This window comes from Pinus tabuliformis, chromosome J (assembly GCF_031772625.1).
Source record: "Pinus tabuliformis cultivar Carrire ecotype Pingquan chromosome J, CPIR1, whole genome shotgun sequence".
Taxonomy (NCBI): domain Eukaryota; kingdom Viridiplantae; phylum Streptophyta; class Pinopsida; order Pinales; family Pinaceae; genus Pinus; species Pinus tabuliformis.
The window spans coordinates 205,464,365-205,479,984 of NC_142295.1; the positions used below are offsets into that span (position 1 = coordinate 205,464,365).

The following is a 15,620-nucleotide window of genomic DNA, read 5'->3' on the forward strand; positions in this document are numbered from 1 at the left end:
TTGAAGAATAATTATGTCTCTATTTTATAGGATTTATTGGCATTAAAACCTTAATGTGGTTATGACACTGCCTCCTACCTAACATTACTATTAAACATACTTACAAGCTCAAAATGATTATCATTTATCCTCTAACTATGGAACTCATATTCAAAGTCCATACTTTCTTTTTGTTGGCTTGACCATGACTTGCGGAACCAGGTTGAGATCTAAAAAACCGCAACCCAAGGACATCTAAACCATCAAAATCACATGGGGATCACACCCAGCCAGGCCACATCAACACTTTACATGGCTGGATTTTTCTTTTTGGCATCTCTTCCCAACTACAACAAGTTTCAAACCTTGGCTGCCTTATAGAATGAAACCCTTGAAATCCAGTGATGCTAATGGGATTTGATTATTTGGAGCCCACACTTATCTAACTGCAATCAAATTTGACAGTGGAAAAGGCATTTTTAATGAAAAAATTTACTGATAAAACTTAAATTATTTCAAAGGTTGCTCACCCAATATACATCAGCTAAGAATTTGATGCCTCCATGAACATAGTATAAAAAAGTGGGATAAGATGGACAAAGTGTAACGTGTAGAAGTGCTGCTCATGCATAGTCGAGGATGTTGAAGTCTTGGATATATTTGATCCCTCTTACATAGAGGAACCCCACCAAAGTATAATGATATATTGTATTTCAAGCATCTGAACTTTGAAAATGACTACCCAAAATAAAACTGCATTTGTATAGCATAAGGTATTTGCCTATTGAGACGGTCTACAGAAAATTAGAATGATTCGGAATCAATTTTTAAGAAAGCCTGCAAAGAGAACAGCTACACTTGCAGTGATTATATATTACTTAAAACGAGAAGATTCCAAATGATGCAAAGAAATATTTGGCTTGTATTACGTTTTTACCGACATCTAATTTAAGATAACTCTGTAGTTGCACAACCCAAACGCGCATTATTCAACACTAGCTTGAAACAATACACAATTTGCACGTATGCACACATGGAATGCAAGTATGTATAGAAAGAGGAGAATAGTTCTTTTTTAATCAATCAAAAAAACACAGAAATGTGTGGAACAATAATCAAGTTGTTCCACGTGGTTACAAAAACTCTCAGGAACATGCTTGACCTGAATTTCGAAAGGAATTTTCAAATCCCTTGGGCATTCTTCAGCAATCTGCCCTCCTACAAGATATATTAAGAGTAGAAAGAGAAAAGACTTCAGGATAAACTACTAAACATTCTCTGATGCATCATCCGTTGAGTCATCACTCGCTTTGACTGTTTGGCTTGCCTTTGCAGAAGCCAATCTTTCTTCGAGAGCACGAGCCCCACGTTCCCTGTACAAGGTTAAACAGCAACAGATCTGAATCAGCTTCCTAAATAATACATTTCTAAGGTTTATCCCTCAAGCATGCACTGGATGCCTGTGTATATATGTGCATATACATTTATTATCTGGACATTCATGACTTTGAGCAATGAACATAGAATCAAAGCAGATTAATAAGACTACGGTGATGTAGATACAGAAGCATGATTTTAGAGAACCTGCCCAACACATTAGCCCATAGAAAGAGTTTTCCATAGCTATATGTGGCAAAAATTTAACGTTTGAACCACAATTCAACGTTCACTTACAAGTCAAAATTCATTTATATTTAAAATTCATAGCATACATACAAACATACACACACTTATATCTAACCTTCATTTCAGAAAATGAAAATAATCCTTCTGTTACATGCCAATAGCTCAAATATAGGTACTCGGAATTAATTCTATTAGCAGGGTGCCTCAATTAAAAGCCCAGTCAGTTTGATAGAACCAGGAATTATTCTCATTCATTTCCAACAACCATGCTTTTGCAGAGAGGGAATAAAAACCAAATCTGACATTAGAACACATTTTGACTGACTGTCACTTTGTTATGCAGTAGTGATACTGATAGTGATAAGGCCACCAATATACTATAAATTATCTTTATATGGGTCAAAAGAATAGAATAACTTCTACTGATTAAAATAGAATGTCATCAGTGGATCATTAAAATGGATCAGAAATCACCCACAATAAATCTCAGTAAAATCAATCAGGATGCATATTGCAAGCATAACACTGGAGTTACAAAATCTATAGATTAAGATTAAAGTGATATCATGATATTGAGACAATGAGACCTCCAGAAACGTTTGCCACAGCTACAGTTTCACAATTCATCCTGGTTATGTCAATGCCCCCATGAATCCCCAGCCCTACAAAACAGATTGACACCACCAACTTCACTACCATCAGTTTTGACAGCACCTTCGCCTCTCCAAACTCATCCTACTTTGCAAATCCCACCCAATGGTCGTCACCACGACCTCGGTCCCACTCCCCTCTATGCCCCCTCCCTCCTCGACCCATCTCTCCCAGCTCATGATGGAAAAAGGCAAGTAGAATACCCCTCTAGCAAGAGATTTGGCAGTGGCTTTGAAGCCATCAGCCCAGCCCTTTCACCCAAACACTCGATCTCATCAACTTTTTGTTACAACGGCCCTACTTCAAAGGCATAGTATTAACCAGTAACCAAGTGGAGAACCCCTGACCCCCGAAGTTTGAATGGTAAATAAAGTTCTTAGCTTTGTCCACCATAGTGGTTGAAGACACAAATGAGCAGTCCAACTTCTCACAAGAATAGGCATTAGTATGCAAATTCAATGACCTCTAGCCAAAGTCAATTGATTAACAACAATGGATCTTCAAAATGTGGAAGCCAAAAATCAAATAACCCTACATCTACCCATCCGCAAAACGGTTTTTTGTTGTGGAATTCAACCTCCCAAAGAATAGTGAACAAATACTCAACTATGGCCCCTTTGGTTATGGGGCAAAGTGGGACTTCTCATGATGTCATGGGCTCCAACTGATTCAATAATGGACACTCTCCATAGCTCCAATCTATGTAAGAATGCCAAACCTCCTCTCTATGCCTCCTCCCTCCTAGACCCAACTCGCCCAGCTCAACGAAAAAAGGCAAATAGAAAACCCCCATAGCAAGAGATTTGGCAGTGGCTTCGAAGCCATCAGCCCAGCGCTTTTGCCCCACCACTCAGATCTCATCAACGATGCTACAATGGCCCTGCTTCAAAGGTAAGGTGTTAACGAGGGACCAAGTGGAGAACCCCAACTCCCAAAGCTATGTTGAAGGAAATGCCTAAAAAGGTGGTGTACCAATACCGAGGACAGCCCGAAATGCCGAAACGACTTTGAAACGCGGCTGAAACGCCGTTGGCCATACCGTACAGCGTTTCACTATTTCGAAACATCGTACGGTACGGCCGACGATGTTTCAGCCCCGTTTCGGCTACTGCAGGCCACGTTTCGAGCAACAGAAAGGTGAAATTAATTTTTTTTTACTTTTTTCGGCCAGCTCAAGGGGTGAAAAAGGGCGTGGGAAACTTTTAACACCCAAATGTCCAGATTTAGAGCTCTCTCTTTCTGATCTAGATATTTGTGCCAATGGTGGTGCAAGTGCAACTGGAAGTCCTAGTAGAGTTGCATCTTTCTATTGAACAAGCATCTTGTTCTATCTTTGCTGATGAGGATGAGAAGGTTATTAGTAATGATATGTTAATGTAGCCATAATTGTCTTTAGCTCATGTTTTATTTCAGTTTTAGCACATATAGCCTCACATATAAAGGTTGATTTTGGAGCCTTGGATGTAAAGCCTCATCTATAAAGGCTAATTTTGGATATTTGCATCATGTAATCATCTGTTGGAGTTAATATAAATTTGGATTTCCTTCTAAAATGTCATTTATATGTCTCATTCTTTATTTTCTTGGAAAATAATGTGTTATTTAATATTTGACTATTTATATATATATATATATATATATATATATATGACGTTTCAGTCACATTTCCATTTTCTAGGGGTCACGTTTCAGTCTGTCCCCGTTTTGGAAACTTCTAGACGTTTCGGCATTTCGTGCAACTTAGTCCCAAAGTTTGAATGGTAAATGAAGTACTAGCATTGCCCATCATGGTGGTTGAAGACACAAATGAGCAATCGAACTTCTTGCAAGAATATGCATTGGTATGCAAATTCAATGGCCTCTAGAAAAAGATAATTGATCCACATCAACGGATCTTCAAAATGTGCAAGCCAAAAATCAAATAACCTACATAAGGGATTTTTGTTGTGGAACTCAACCTCACAAAGAATAGTGAACAAATACTCAACTTTGGCCTTTGGTTCTAGGGCAAAGTATGACTCTGCGTGAAGTCATGGACTCCAACATTTGATTCGACAATGGACACTCTCCATAGCTCTAGTTTATCTAAGAATGCCAAACCTCCCCTTTCACTTATGGGGTTTTGATCCATTAAAGATGATAGGAGATATGATAGGAAAATTTTGTTTCACAAGTGTCAAAACCCATCAAAGGCACATCACTACCTTCACACGCATTTGTGTTGGCATGGACTTTGAGAAAGGATTCCTAAGAGAAATAAAGATCGTAGCCAAAGACCATGCCTCTCGACTACAAGAAGGTTGCATTCAAATATAAAGCTTGCTTCAAAATAAGCCACATCACAGCACACTATGCCAAGAGATCTAAGATGTCAAAAAATCATATGAGGAAACCCATCTAGTGGGATGGAACAATGCATCTAGTAGGTTCCACCCTCTTCCAAGTCCCTACAATCATCCTTGTCTCTCGCCTCCAAAGAAACACTAACGCAAGAACCATCACCAATTTTAGGATGCAAGAAGGGCTAAAGGCAGATCTAGCCCTCTCTCTTTGAACCTTAACTTCCTCCCATGGTCCTTCAAAAGGGCAAGGCAGACTGGGCATATTTGGCTAAGATTGAAGAGGTGGCTCTCAAAATCTTTGATGTCTAGCACACCTTGATGGAGAAGGGAGAACTACCATGGATCTAGACGAAGGTTAGTTGTTAGAACCAGTAACATCCTACAAAGACCAAACTGAAGAATAAATTGCTATCTTCAAAAAGGAAAAAAAAAAAAAAAGCAAACCTCTCCTATGAACAATGACCTAAATGACTAGACACTGACATAAGAATTTATTTTAGCTATGTATTGTTTCAGCATTTAGTTGTGTTCCCAATTTTTTCAAATTTACTCTTGTAAACTAGTGTTTGAAAGAAACTCTGGAAAAAATATAAGACTCGCAAGTAAGGAATCACATAGTATTGGCACTAGGAGAATCCTTTAGTTGATCTATGCTCTCACAGCTCAATATAGTCTTCACCATAGGGGTATGGCCCAGGGCTGCAAGGGAGCACCCCCCCCCCTCGAATTCGTTTCCAAAGCGCACTCTAAGCAGGAGCGCATAGGTAGCAACCCCGAGAGCGTGCTCCCGTTTGGGAGTGATTATCAAGAGCATGCTCCCGAACAAAAAATAAATAAATAATCACTCCCTACCTTTTTTCGCAAAAAAAAGAATTATAAAGTCATTAAAACTGCAAATTTTTCAAGCCTGTGGCCCTAGTGTTGATATGCAATTCATTTTCATCCTTTTACTTGAATTTTTAACATTACCATGAAATGACTCAGGATGCTTGAGAGTGGTTCCGACCTCATTGAATTTCATATGAAGAAAGTAGAATTTTAGATCTCACTCAAAATCCAATAGACTTATCAGTTTTTTAGGATTTCAGGATTGGGGGGATTGCAATGATTCCATTGGATTTTTTCATGTACGGTATGGAACTCGTATTTAATCAAGAGCACCAAGCCCTCTATGTACCTTGATGTAAAAGACATTGGTTTTCAAACTATCATGACCCTACTACAAATGTACCCATCACACATGTTGAGAAATCAATAGGGCAACAAATAGGGTGATTTCTCTTCTACTTGATAATTGCTTGTGAAGATATGTTGGCTTTTTATTACTTTTATTATGTTCTTTTCATCAAACAATTACCAAAACCATAAACCAGGAAGATCATGAAAAGACAATGAACACAAGATACACGCTCCAAGCCGGGGCAAAAACCCCTCCAAGGGGAAAACCCAGTCAAATCTTATCTTCTTATTGAATCAGATCAAAGAGAGAAATCCAAGGCCAAGACCTCCCACAAGACCCAAGTCAACCCTCCTTTAAAGCTCTTCCAACAAGTCAAAGTCAACTCAAGTCAACAATAGTTAAATCCTTCCAAATTTGCTCAAACTTTAGATTTTCAGCCCCTGCAACAGATTTTCGACCCCTGTAATTAGGTCTACAATTCTCAACCACTGCAATTCTTGAAGTTTTCACACGTGTGGCCGATTCTAGGGCAGATTCTTTGCACGTGTGGTAGAATTCTTCCTTCTTTGATCTTCGCTCTCTCTCTTGACTTTTTCGCTAGTATTTATCTCTCTTCCGGGCACAGAAATCGAACTTGTTTGCTTGTCTCTAAATGAGGTTGAATTATTCTCTATTTATACATATCCAGGAGGTCGAATGGGTCCCTTCCAAGGCCGACTTGTCCAAGCAAGGTCGACTTGGTCTTGTGGGGGCAAAATTGACAATTTTGACTCAAATAAAATTATTTTTCCATCTCTTTTCAAAAGTCCAAATGGGACTTGACTCTAGTACTCGTGACAAATATTCTTTTGACTCAAAGAACCCTAGAAGCTTGAAGAACGTGCTTGACCTAAATAACAATTTGATTTGAGCATGAAACCCATGCTTGAAAACAAAATTTATTTTTCTTCTTTTGCATTTTACATGAAATATACAATGACATAAGTACAATGATAATTATAAAGACCGAACCTAGTTACATTTTCCAACAACTCAAACAAAATCTTGACTTGACATGCTATGTTTTTTCTATCTTATGTTAACGCTTAGAGGGTGATATTAATGACAAAGATCCCAAGATAGGCAATGACTTTGATGACAATTAGGTATTTGTTGTAGCATGAATTTTTTGGATGCTAGCAGCGAGTGGCCATCTAGAGCCTATTTGTTGATGTATTTTCAGTTCAGAGATGGATCTCACTCGATGCTATTTTGGTTATGTGCACCCTTACATGCTATATAAATGAGAACTATAATTTTCGGACCTGCCGTTAATGAAGATTATAAGAATGATGTTATATGGTTTAATCCATGTTTTTATGTTTTTTATCACTAATTCATCATTATACAAGCTTTTGTTGACATATATGCAGCAAAATATATATTATATAAAATTCGCTCCCAAAATCGCTCACAACCCGGGAGCTTTTGAAATTGTCACTCCCCACTCCCGCTCCCAAGCAGCCTTTGTATGGTCACAGTTTTTTACTCAACACAATATGGTTGTTTCAATTAGAAAAAATAGAATATCATCAATTCTCACCTATAATCCAACCACTACATGAAATCAAGAGGAATCAGGGTCAAATTTCCAATGGTAACAGTCCTTTTGACTACTGGTCACTTTATTATAGCATACAAGTCAAGAACACTCTTGACAAAAAAAATAGACCTTGCAAGTCACACCTCAGCCTCCCTTTGAACATTGGTTTCTATCTCAGGGTATGATAAGTTTGCAACGAGAGTCATCAAGAAAACAGAACAAAAAAAAAAATAGATGTCAGGCCTTCACTTACTCATACTTCATTCATCCTTTACATGGTACATAATGAAGAACCTTGAAGATACAGGTCTATGGATTTATGGAAATACAGGATTGTCTCAATTTTGTTCAGCTATTATTACTCCAGCGAATCAAGCATGTTATACTGTGCTATAGCAAGAGAAAAGGCCCGTTTCGGGATATATATTGATTGTCTTTATTTAAAACTTACATCATACAAAATGACAGATGTTGTTGTACTGATGTATGCAACAAATAACCAGACGAAATTTATTGAGAACAGTGACAAATGTTTCAGCTCCAGCTGCTTCAACTGTATATGACACTTCCCTTGGTCGATCACTTTTATAACCTCAGCTCATAAACAATTACCTCTGGTAGCCGATCTCAATGTGTTCACAACTGCATGGTATTCAGTACAACCCTAGAACTGGCTTTTCACAATCTTTTCTTAAAGCAAACAGACAAGTTAACCACTGAATAGCTATAGAATACAACTAAAGTTAAATTTTCTTAAAGCAAATCTCCAAACGTTCTGGCACATCTCTTTTGCCATAGGAAGCGAAGAGTTATGATTTTGATTACCTACCAAAGATTCAAGAGTTCAAATAGATTTTAGGTTCGCACCAAGGATCTTCAAGCAAAACAGCCCACCAATGGAGTTGTGACATGAACATGTATACAAACAAGCTTTGTATCCATGTCTAAAATTGCTTAGCAAATGAGCAACTCCAAAATGTACACCCAACATCTCCTAGTTTACCATAATAACTGCTACTCCCATCTGTGGAGTCTTTTATGAAAATCTTCCTTTAGTCAAGGGCATCGTGTACAAAGCTAACCAAGCAAAGAGCCTCAATTTGAAGGAAACCCTTGAATCCCAAATATCATGTATGCTTTTGAGTTGTTTACTTTGATAAGCAGTGAGATGATCTCTTTTATTCAGATTGGTTTCAACACAAGGTTTGACGATCATATATATTAGAATTCTCTTACATTGTATATTGTAAAAGATGCCTCGTAACTCTAGCTCCAATGGCCAACCCCTCAAATCCTAGGAGACAGGGGCAACTAACCTAATCTTAGTCTTCTCCTCTTGAGGAAAAGCTTTACAAACATTAAAAAAAAAAAAAATAGAGCTTTGACACTCCCTATTAACCCTTTCCTTCTAGTGAAACCTTTACACTAGAACCAATCTTGCTTTTAGAAGTATCAGAGGTCCTTCCACCAATTAATCCCTTTATTACTAACATGCTCCCCCCATACATGTCAATCGAACTAAGACATCCTTTGGCAATTGCAAAGCTCCAAATGTCGTCATTAACAATTGTAATTTGTAAGGGACCCTCTAAGACCCACTAGGTCCCTTTCCAGATTTATTGCAACCTCTTGGCAACTTTGACGAATGCTCTTCAACATAGGAGTATTCTCTTTGTCAAATCTCTTGCATGAGTGATGATGTCATATAAGTTGAAAGGGAATTAAAGACCCTTTCACTGTTTGAATATAGCAAGAAAATATGGAGTGACAAGTTCATTCATATTATAATGTCAAGGTTAGGGGATTGGGGGGTTAAACTACCATAACCACCTTAGGATGCTATAAGATGATATATTGAGAAATGACTAAATCGATACATGTACTTGTTGACATTTATAATCTCCATCATAACCATTTTTTATTTGCTTATACATGAGCCCCTCCCACCTTGGAAAAATTTTACCATTGCCTTCTCCATCATAGAAACAGGAATTTCTTTCTTTGGGGAGATGCAAGCCTTGTGAGGCCCTCCTCCATTCACCTAAAACCTTTTGACGCACCCTTTCCCTCAAGATAACACTCTCCCCCCACCACAATCACCCCCAACCTTCGACTTAGATCATTAGTCCATGGTTTCACATACTATCTCCATTTATGATGTTCTTGAGCAACCACCTATTTGTATAAACTCCCCCCCCCCCCCCCCCCACCTCCTGTCATATTCTCTCCTCCAACAACATCAACAAAGCAATCAAGGCTATGAGCATTCATAAAGCAGTTGATGAGGAAGCCTTCCACGCCAAGTTCCTCAAGCATGGCAACCACTCTCAAATCCCACACTATTGATTTGTTTAACCACGTTGCTTGTTTTCCTTTCCCTTAGGCATGCTCCCAATATACCATCCACCAATTCAAATCTACATAATTATATGGCCATCAAGATTGGGCACAACTTCTCCAAGATCTATGCTATAGTCCTTCATTTATGACTCTCAAATGAGCTTCAAAGGACGTGCATCAAGACTAAATGACAACCAAGTTTCCACCCAAGGTACCAGACCACTAATTATTTCTCCATGCTCAAGGCCATGATTAAGGAGGCTCGTCATCACTCTTCAAAAGTGTTTTAAAATTCTTCTATTGTTTTGTGGACTTTCCAAAGGCATATGACAGGGTCACAAGAGAGGCTTTGTTCCATAGGCTCCATGATATTACTCTCTCGGTGACCCTTTTGGCTACCATCGTGAGACTCTATGAGCTTGTTATTGGCCATCTACAAACAACCCACAACGTTTCAAATTTCATCAAGAGTAACATTGAGGTTAAGAAGCAATACCCTCTCTCACTAACTCTCTTCAAGATTTACATTAATGAGCTAGTCTTTTCTCAATGAGCATATTCAAAATGATTTGGGGATTATGTTCACATAGTTGTGCTTCAACTTGCAACATGCTCTCCAACCTTAACTCAACAAGGGATATGGTTCCCTTTCCCTCATTGAACAACAATGTTCCTATAACCATTTCCAAGACGTCTCATACAAGGTGCACCTCTTGGACACAATTATCAAACCCACTATCCTTTATGGTTTTGAGGTTTAGGGATCAAGTTTAATTGAAAACAATCAAGTTAAGGCAAAGAGAGTCTAGACCTTCCTCCATAGACACATCATCAGAAGCAAATAGATCATTCCTCAACCTATTGTTCTAGCACAGTTCAAGGCTCTACCTTTACAACTCAAGAAATTTTCAAATTGATCTCTTTCCTTCATAGAGTTCAAATCTTTGGGGACTTGACCTCAAGTAGGGACTGATATCCTTTCTTCAACTTTGTTCTTTTGAGCCCATTGCCTCAACAAACCCACCATGGCAAGTCCATTGTAGGTTCTTAGGGAGCTTCTCAATTACTTTAGTGAATGACCATCTCACTATATCATCTACCCCACTTCAAGTACTCCTTAGATGCTCTAAGTCACCTACTTCCATATAAACAAGACTTTGACCAAGTAATAAAAGAGGATGCTTATAACTAATATATCCAAGTAACTTCGATCACACCTCGTAAGGGTTTTGGTCCAAAGATGACCCTTTATTCCAAGCACTTTCTAGCACTAATAGATTGCCTTATTATCAAACCTTTGTATATGCACAAACATTGAATGCACACCCTCAAGATGCTCCTTTGTTAGTTCCAAGTGGGTTCTCACTAACATCAAGTTGTGACTGGTCAATACATCTCATGATCAGATAGAAATTGCTAGATATAACACCTATAGAACACCAAGATAGAGAAGCATCTCATTTTCTGATGTCCTGTCTACCATAAGATTAAAACGAAATACTACTACCTCTATCAAGACTCAAGAAGCTCCCTCTCCCTTTGTTTCAACCCAATTTCATCCAGCAGCCCAAGAGAATAAATACCATATGAGTATGAATCAATACCTCAATGTTACAACCCTTGCGGCACTTTTCAAAATATATAACAGATCTCAAACGTTATATTACAATGGATTAGAATAGCAGCAAATCTGCTCCTTTATCTTCCAAATGTGTTAAATCACTTGACCAATGCAGTGATATGTTTTGTCAAATCAGCATCAACAATGGCTGAAATCTACTTAATCATGAAGATAACAAAACTGAAAATCAAATCTGCAAGTACACACTATTTGAACAGCCAGAAACTTCATGTATTTATAAAAGATGAAGTACAAATACATATCACAGCTCTATCACAAAGCTGGTACAAATCAAGCTCTACAAACCCTAGCTAGGGAAACCATAAGAAAAACCTAGCAACCAACTCCTAGCTAGGAATCACTCCCAACCTAAGTTATAGGAAATGTGTGGGGGGAGTGGGGAAGCATAACATGTGCATTTTCATACAAAAATGTGGAAACACATGTGGTACACCCTTGAAACGTTTTTCCAACTACACAAACACATCTCGCGTGTGGGAAACATGTTTCATACCACCGAAAGGGCATTTCTAGGCCATACCACCATCCATACAACACATTTCCAAGAGAATAAATGCACCAATTTTGAGTGGCAATGTTATGTTCTTAAATTTGTCATTTCCTTTATCTTTCATTTTCTATTCTTCTACTTAAAATTTTTATATTACCATTTTTTGTTTCAAGATGTTTGAGAGTGGTTCAAACCTCATCAAACTTTCATATCCCATCGAAAATTCAATAGACTTAATAGTTTTCAAGATTTCAAGATTGGTAGGATTTAAGTGTTTTCATTCCATTTTATCTTGCATTAGGGCATGGAATTGGAATTTCATCAAGAGCACCAGGCCATTTATGTACCCCGATGTTGGTGGTGTTATTTGTTAAACTCCTCTATCATGGCCTTCACAAAAATGTATCCTTCACTCAATCCAACATCATTGATTAGACATGTTAAGCTTTTTCTACCATATTTTAGGGATTAAACTAGGCAATTTCATCAAATTTGGATGGTATTGACCGATATGTGTGTATGTGTATCGTGTTTCCCATTTCCAAATTTTTGAGGAGTCATGTTTCCCATGTGTTTCCATTTCAGAAAATTGTACCCATTTCCCTGTATTGTGCAACTTAGATCCCACCCAAAGCTAATCACTCCAATAAAGATCCTCGAGATGCTAGCCTAAACACCTACAAGTCTTCCTCCACACATACTCCAAGCTTAATCACACTAGCACTAACCCTATCCATGTTGCATCACACAAATACATGGCAATACAACTCTGGCGCTAACCTCCATTCTAGTGTTTGTGTCCTCAAACCGTAGGTCTTCAACTCTTACATCAATACAAACAAAAGACCTCCATGGAACATCAAGAATATTATAACCAAGTCTTCTTCCAAGCAAGGCATCACACTAAGCTTGACACTCATCAAGCTAGGCTCTCCATGATCTTGCCCTAGACTCCATTCATCCCACCAAAATGAAGCTACGATGTCATGCAAGGCATTAGCTCCACTCTCCTTGTCTTCAACTAGGGAAGAAACCCTAGTGGTACGACAAGAGCCACAAGACAATCCATCATCACTTCTAACGTCATGTTCTTCTCTAAGGTTTACTTGCATAACACAAGCCCTAGAATCTCACAAGACCAAACCCTAGCATCACACGAGAGCAATCTCTCCAAGAACAACTAAGACATCTCTATCTCTTCTTGTCTTCTCCTAGGGTTTCCTTATGGACCCTGGTGTTTTGCTCCCTATAAAACATCCCCAACACTATTACAAAGAATAGAGTAAAATGTAATAATGATATAACAAAGCCCTGCCCTACCCTTATACATACAATAAGGGAGGAGGCTAACATAAAACACGGCTATGTGTGCATACAAGTAATCAACAAGGAAATCCCACATGGAGTCCTTTACAATACAAGGATGTACAAGCATCATACTAGGGTTTATCCAACCCCCAAGATGAAACACCCTACATAATACAAGCATCAATCTCCTGCGAGTCTTTCTCCACACATACTCCAAGCTTAAGCACACTAGCACCAACCCTATCCATGTTGCATCACACAAATACATGGCAATACAACTCTAGCGCTAGCCTCCATTCTAGTGTTTGTGTCCTCAAACCCTAGGTCTTCAACTCTTGCATCAATACAAACCAAAGACCTCCATGGAACATCAAGAATTTAATAACCAAGTCTTCATCCAAGCAAGGCATCACACCAAGCTTGACACTCATCAAGCTAGGCTCTCCATGATCTTGCCCTAGACTCCATTCATCCCACCAAAATGAAGCTACAATGTCATGCAGGGCATTAGCTCCACTCTCCTTGTCTTCAATCAGGGAAGAAACCCTAGTGGTACGACAAGAGCCACAAGACAATCTGTCATCAAATCCAAGGTCATGTTCTTCTCTAAGGTTTACTTGCATAACACAAGCCCTAGCATCTCACAAGACCAAACCCTAGCATCACACAAGATCAAGGCAAAAGCCTTTTCGAAGAAGCACACAAGCTTCAGATCTCATTCAACATTCAATATAGTTCAGCCAGGCAGTATTCAAAGAGTAGAAGAGGTTGTGTTTAGGTGTTATGAATATAATTTATAGAAAAATAATAATAAAATAATGTAAACAATAATAATCATAATTAATTATTAACTAACTAATAGCTAGTAGTCAAGAGGCGTGTTCTAAGGACATGTCCGTTTGTGAAGGGGTACCTGCCTAGGTATATTAAGCAGGCCCTAACCCTCAATTGTAATCATCATCTCACTTGTATTCAAAATATTCTAATATACATTCTTATGCTCAATGGATGCCTTTGTCTTTGAAAAGGCTTTTGAATTTCAAGTACTATGTCAACTTCATCGATGACCATTCGAGCAAGACGTGGATCTTCTTCATGGAGAAGCAAGACGAGGTGTTCTTGAAGTTTCTGGAGTTTAAAGCATTGGTGGAGAACCAGACAAGAAAGAAGGTCAAAGCGTTGAGATCAGATAACGGTGGGGAGTACATCTCCAATGTCTTCAAGGATTTGTGTGCCAAGGACAACATCAGGAGGGAGTTCACCACACTCTATATCCCTCAGCAGAATGGGGTGGCAGAGCACAAGAACAGGAGCATTGCTGGAGCCAATGTTGCACGAAGCGGGAGCGAAGCGGAAGCGCGGAAGCGGAAGCGGGAGCGCGGAAGCGTCATTTTCCAAAAATCTAGGAAGCGAAGCGTCCGCGGAAGCGTCTGCTATATATATATATATATTTTTATATTTTTTTGCATTTATACTCAAAACAAACATCCCAAATACCAAATTAATTGTAGAAGACATGAAAACATGCATATTTTTGCATAAATCAAGATAGATATGGCATCCATGATTCCATTGTAGTTACTAGTATGTACAACAATCATCTATATTCTAGCTATTACAAACATACATCAAATTTTTAAGCATATTATAAAACATAAAACATTTAAGCATATTATAAAACATAAAACATAGAGCATATTATGATTTATCTAGCAAGTGAGCAACTGTCAACATTTGTCATGTCCAAAATTCAAATAATAATGTTTACAAAATATGTCACTTGGTCACCGCCAAGCCAAAAAGGTTCAAAATTCAAATTCACAAGTCTACAAGTCTAATGAGTAATCTATGACAAAAAGTAGTAGATTGTGAATATATCTACTAATCTCTCCTCCTTCCACCACGAATAGAACGTGATGGCGGGCCTCCACGTGGTGGCAATGAAGAAGATGGTCCCTGTGTAAGTCGTGGCACTGAAACTGATGAAGAAGAACCCCCTGCTGTTGGTGTTGAACCATGGAACCTAGGAACCAAGGGACCAGATGGGGGTGGGGGTGGTGGCATATCAACACGGTCATCATCATCCTAGAATCGCTCAAAAAATTCATGCAAAAAAAAAAAAACACTAGTTAACAAAGAAATTAAAAACATGAATTAGAGAAATGCTTTATAAGGGAAAATTGGAAAATTCATACCACAATGGACATACCTGGATAAGAGCATCCTCTAATTGCTCTAGTCGCAACACTCCATCCTCCAAATTGGGCTCCTCTGGATTCTTGTCCCAAATCAACAAGTCTTTATTAGACTTTGCATCTTCACAGTAATGGGACAACAATCGCAAGTTGTAATGAACATAAACCAAGCTCTCTGCCTGGTCTAAATTCAACCTGTTCCTTTTAACACTGTGGATGAAAGAATAAGAGCTCCAACACCTCTCTGCAGAAGAAGTGTTTACCACCTGTGATAGCACCCGCAAT

General features: G+C 38.5%; 1 protein-coding gene across 1 annotated transcript in view; it reads right to left on the reverse strand.

Moving 5' to 3' along the window:
• Nucleotides 1-1,028: 1,028 nt before the first annotated feature.
• Nucleotides 1,029-15,620, reverse strand: part of LOC149226398 (rhomboid-like protein 19) — a 98,714-nt gene continuing 84,122 nt past the window's right edge. Inside the window, exon 8 of the mRNA XM_089377478.1 lies at nucleotides 1,029-1,352. Coding sequence (XP_089233604.1) covers nucleotides 1,247-1,352 — 106 coding nt within the window. The 3' untranslated portion in view covers nucleotides 1,029-1,246. The remainder of the gene's footprint in view (nucleotides 1,353-15,620) is intronic.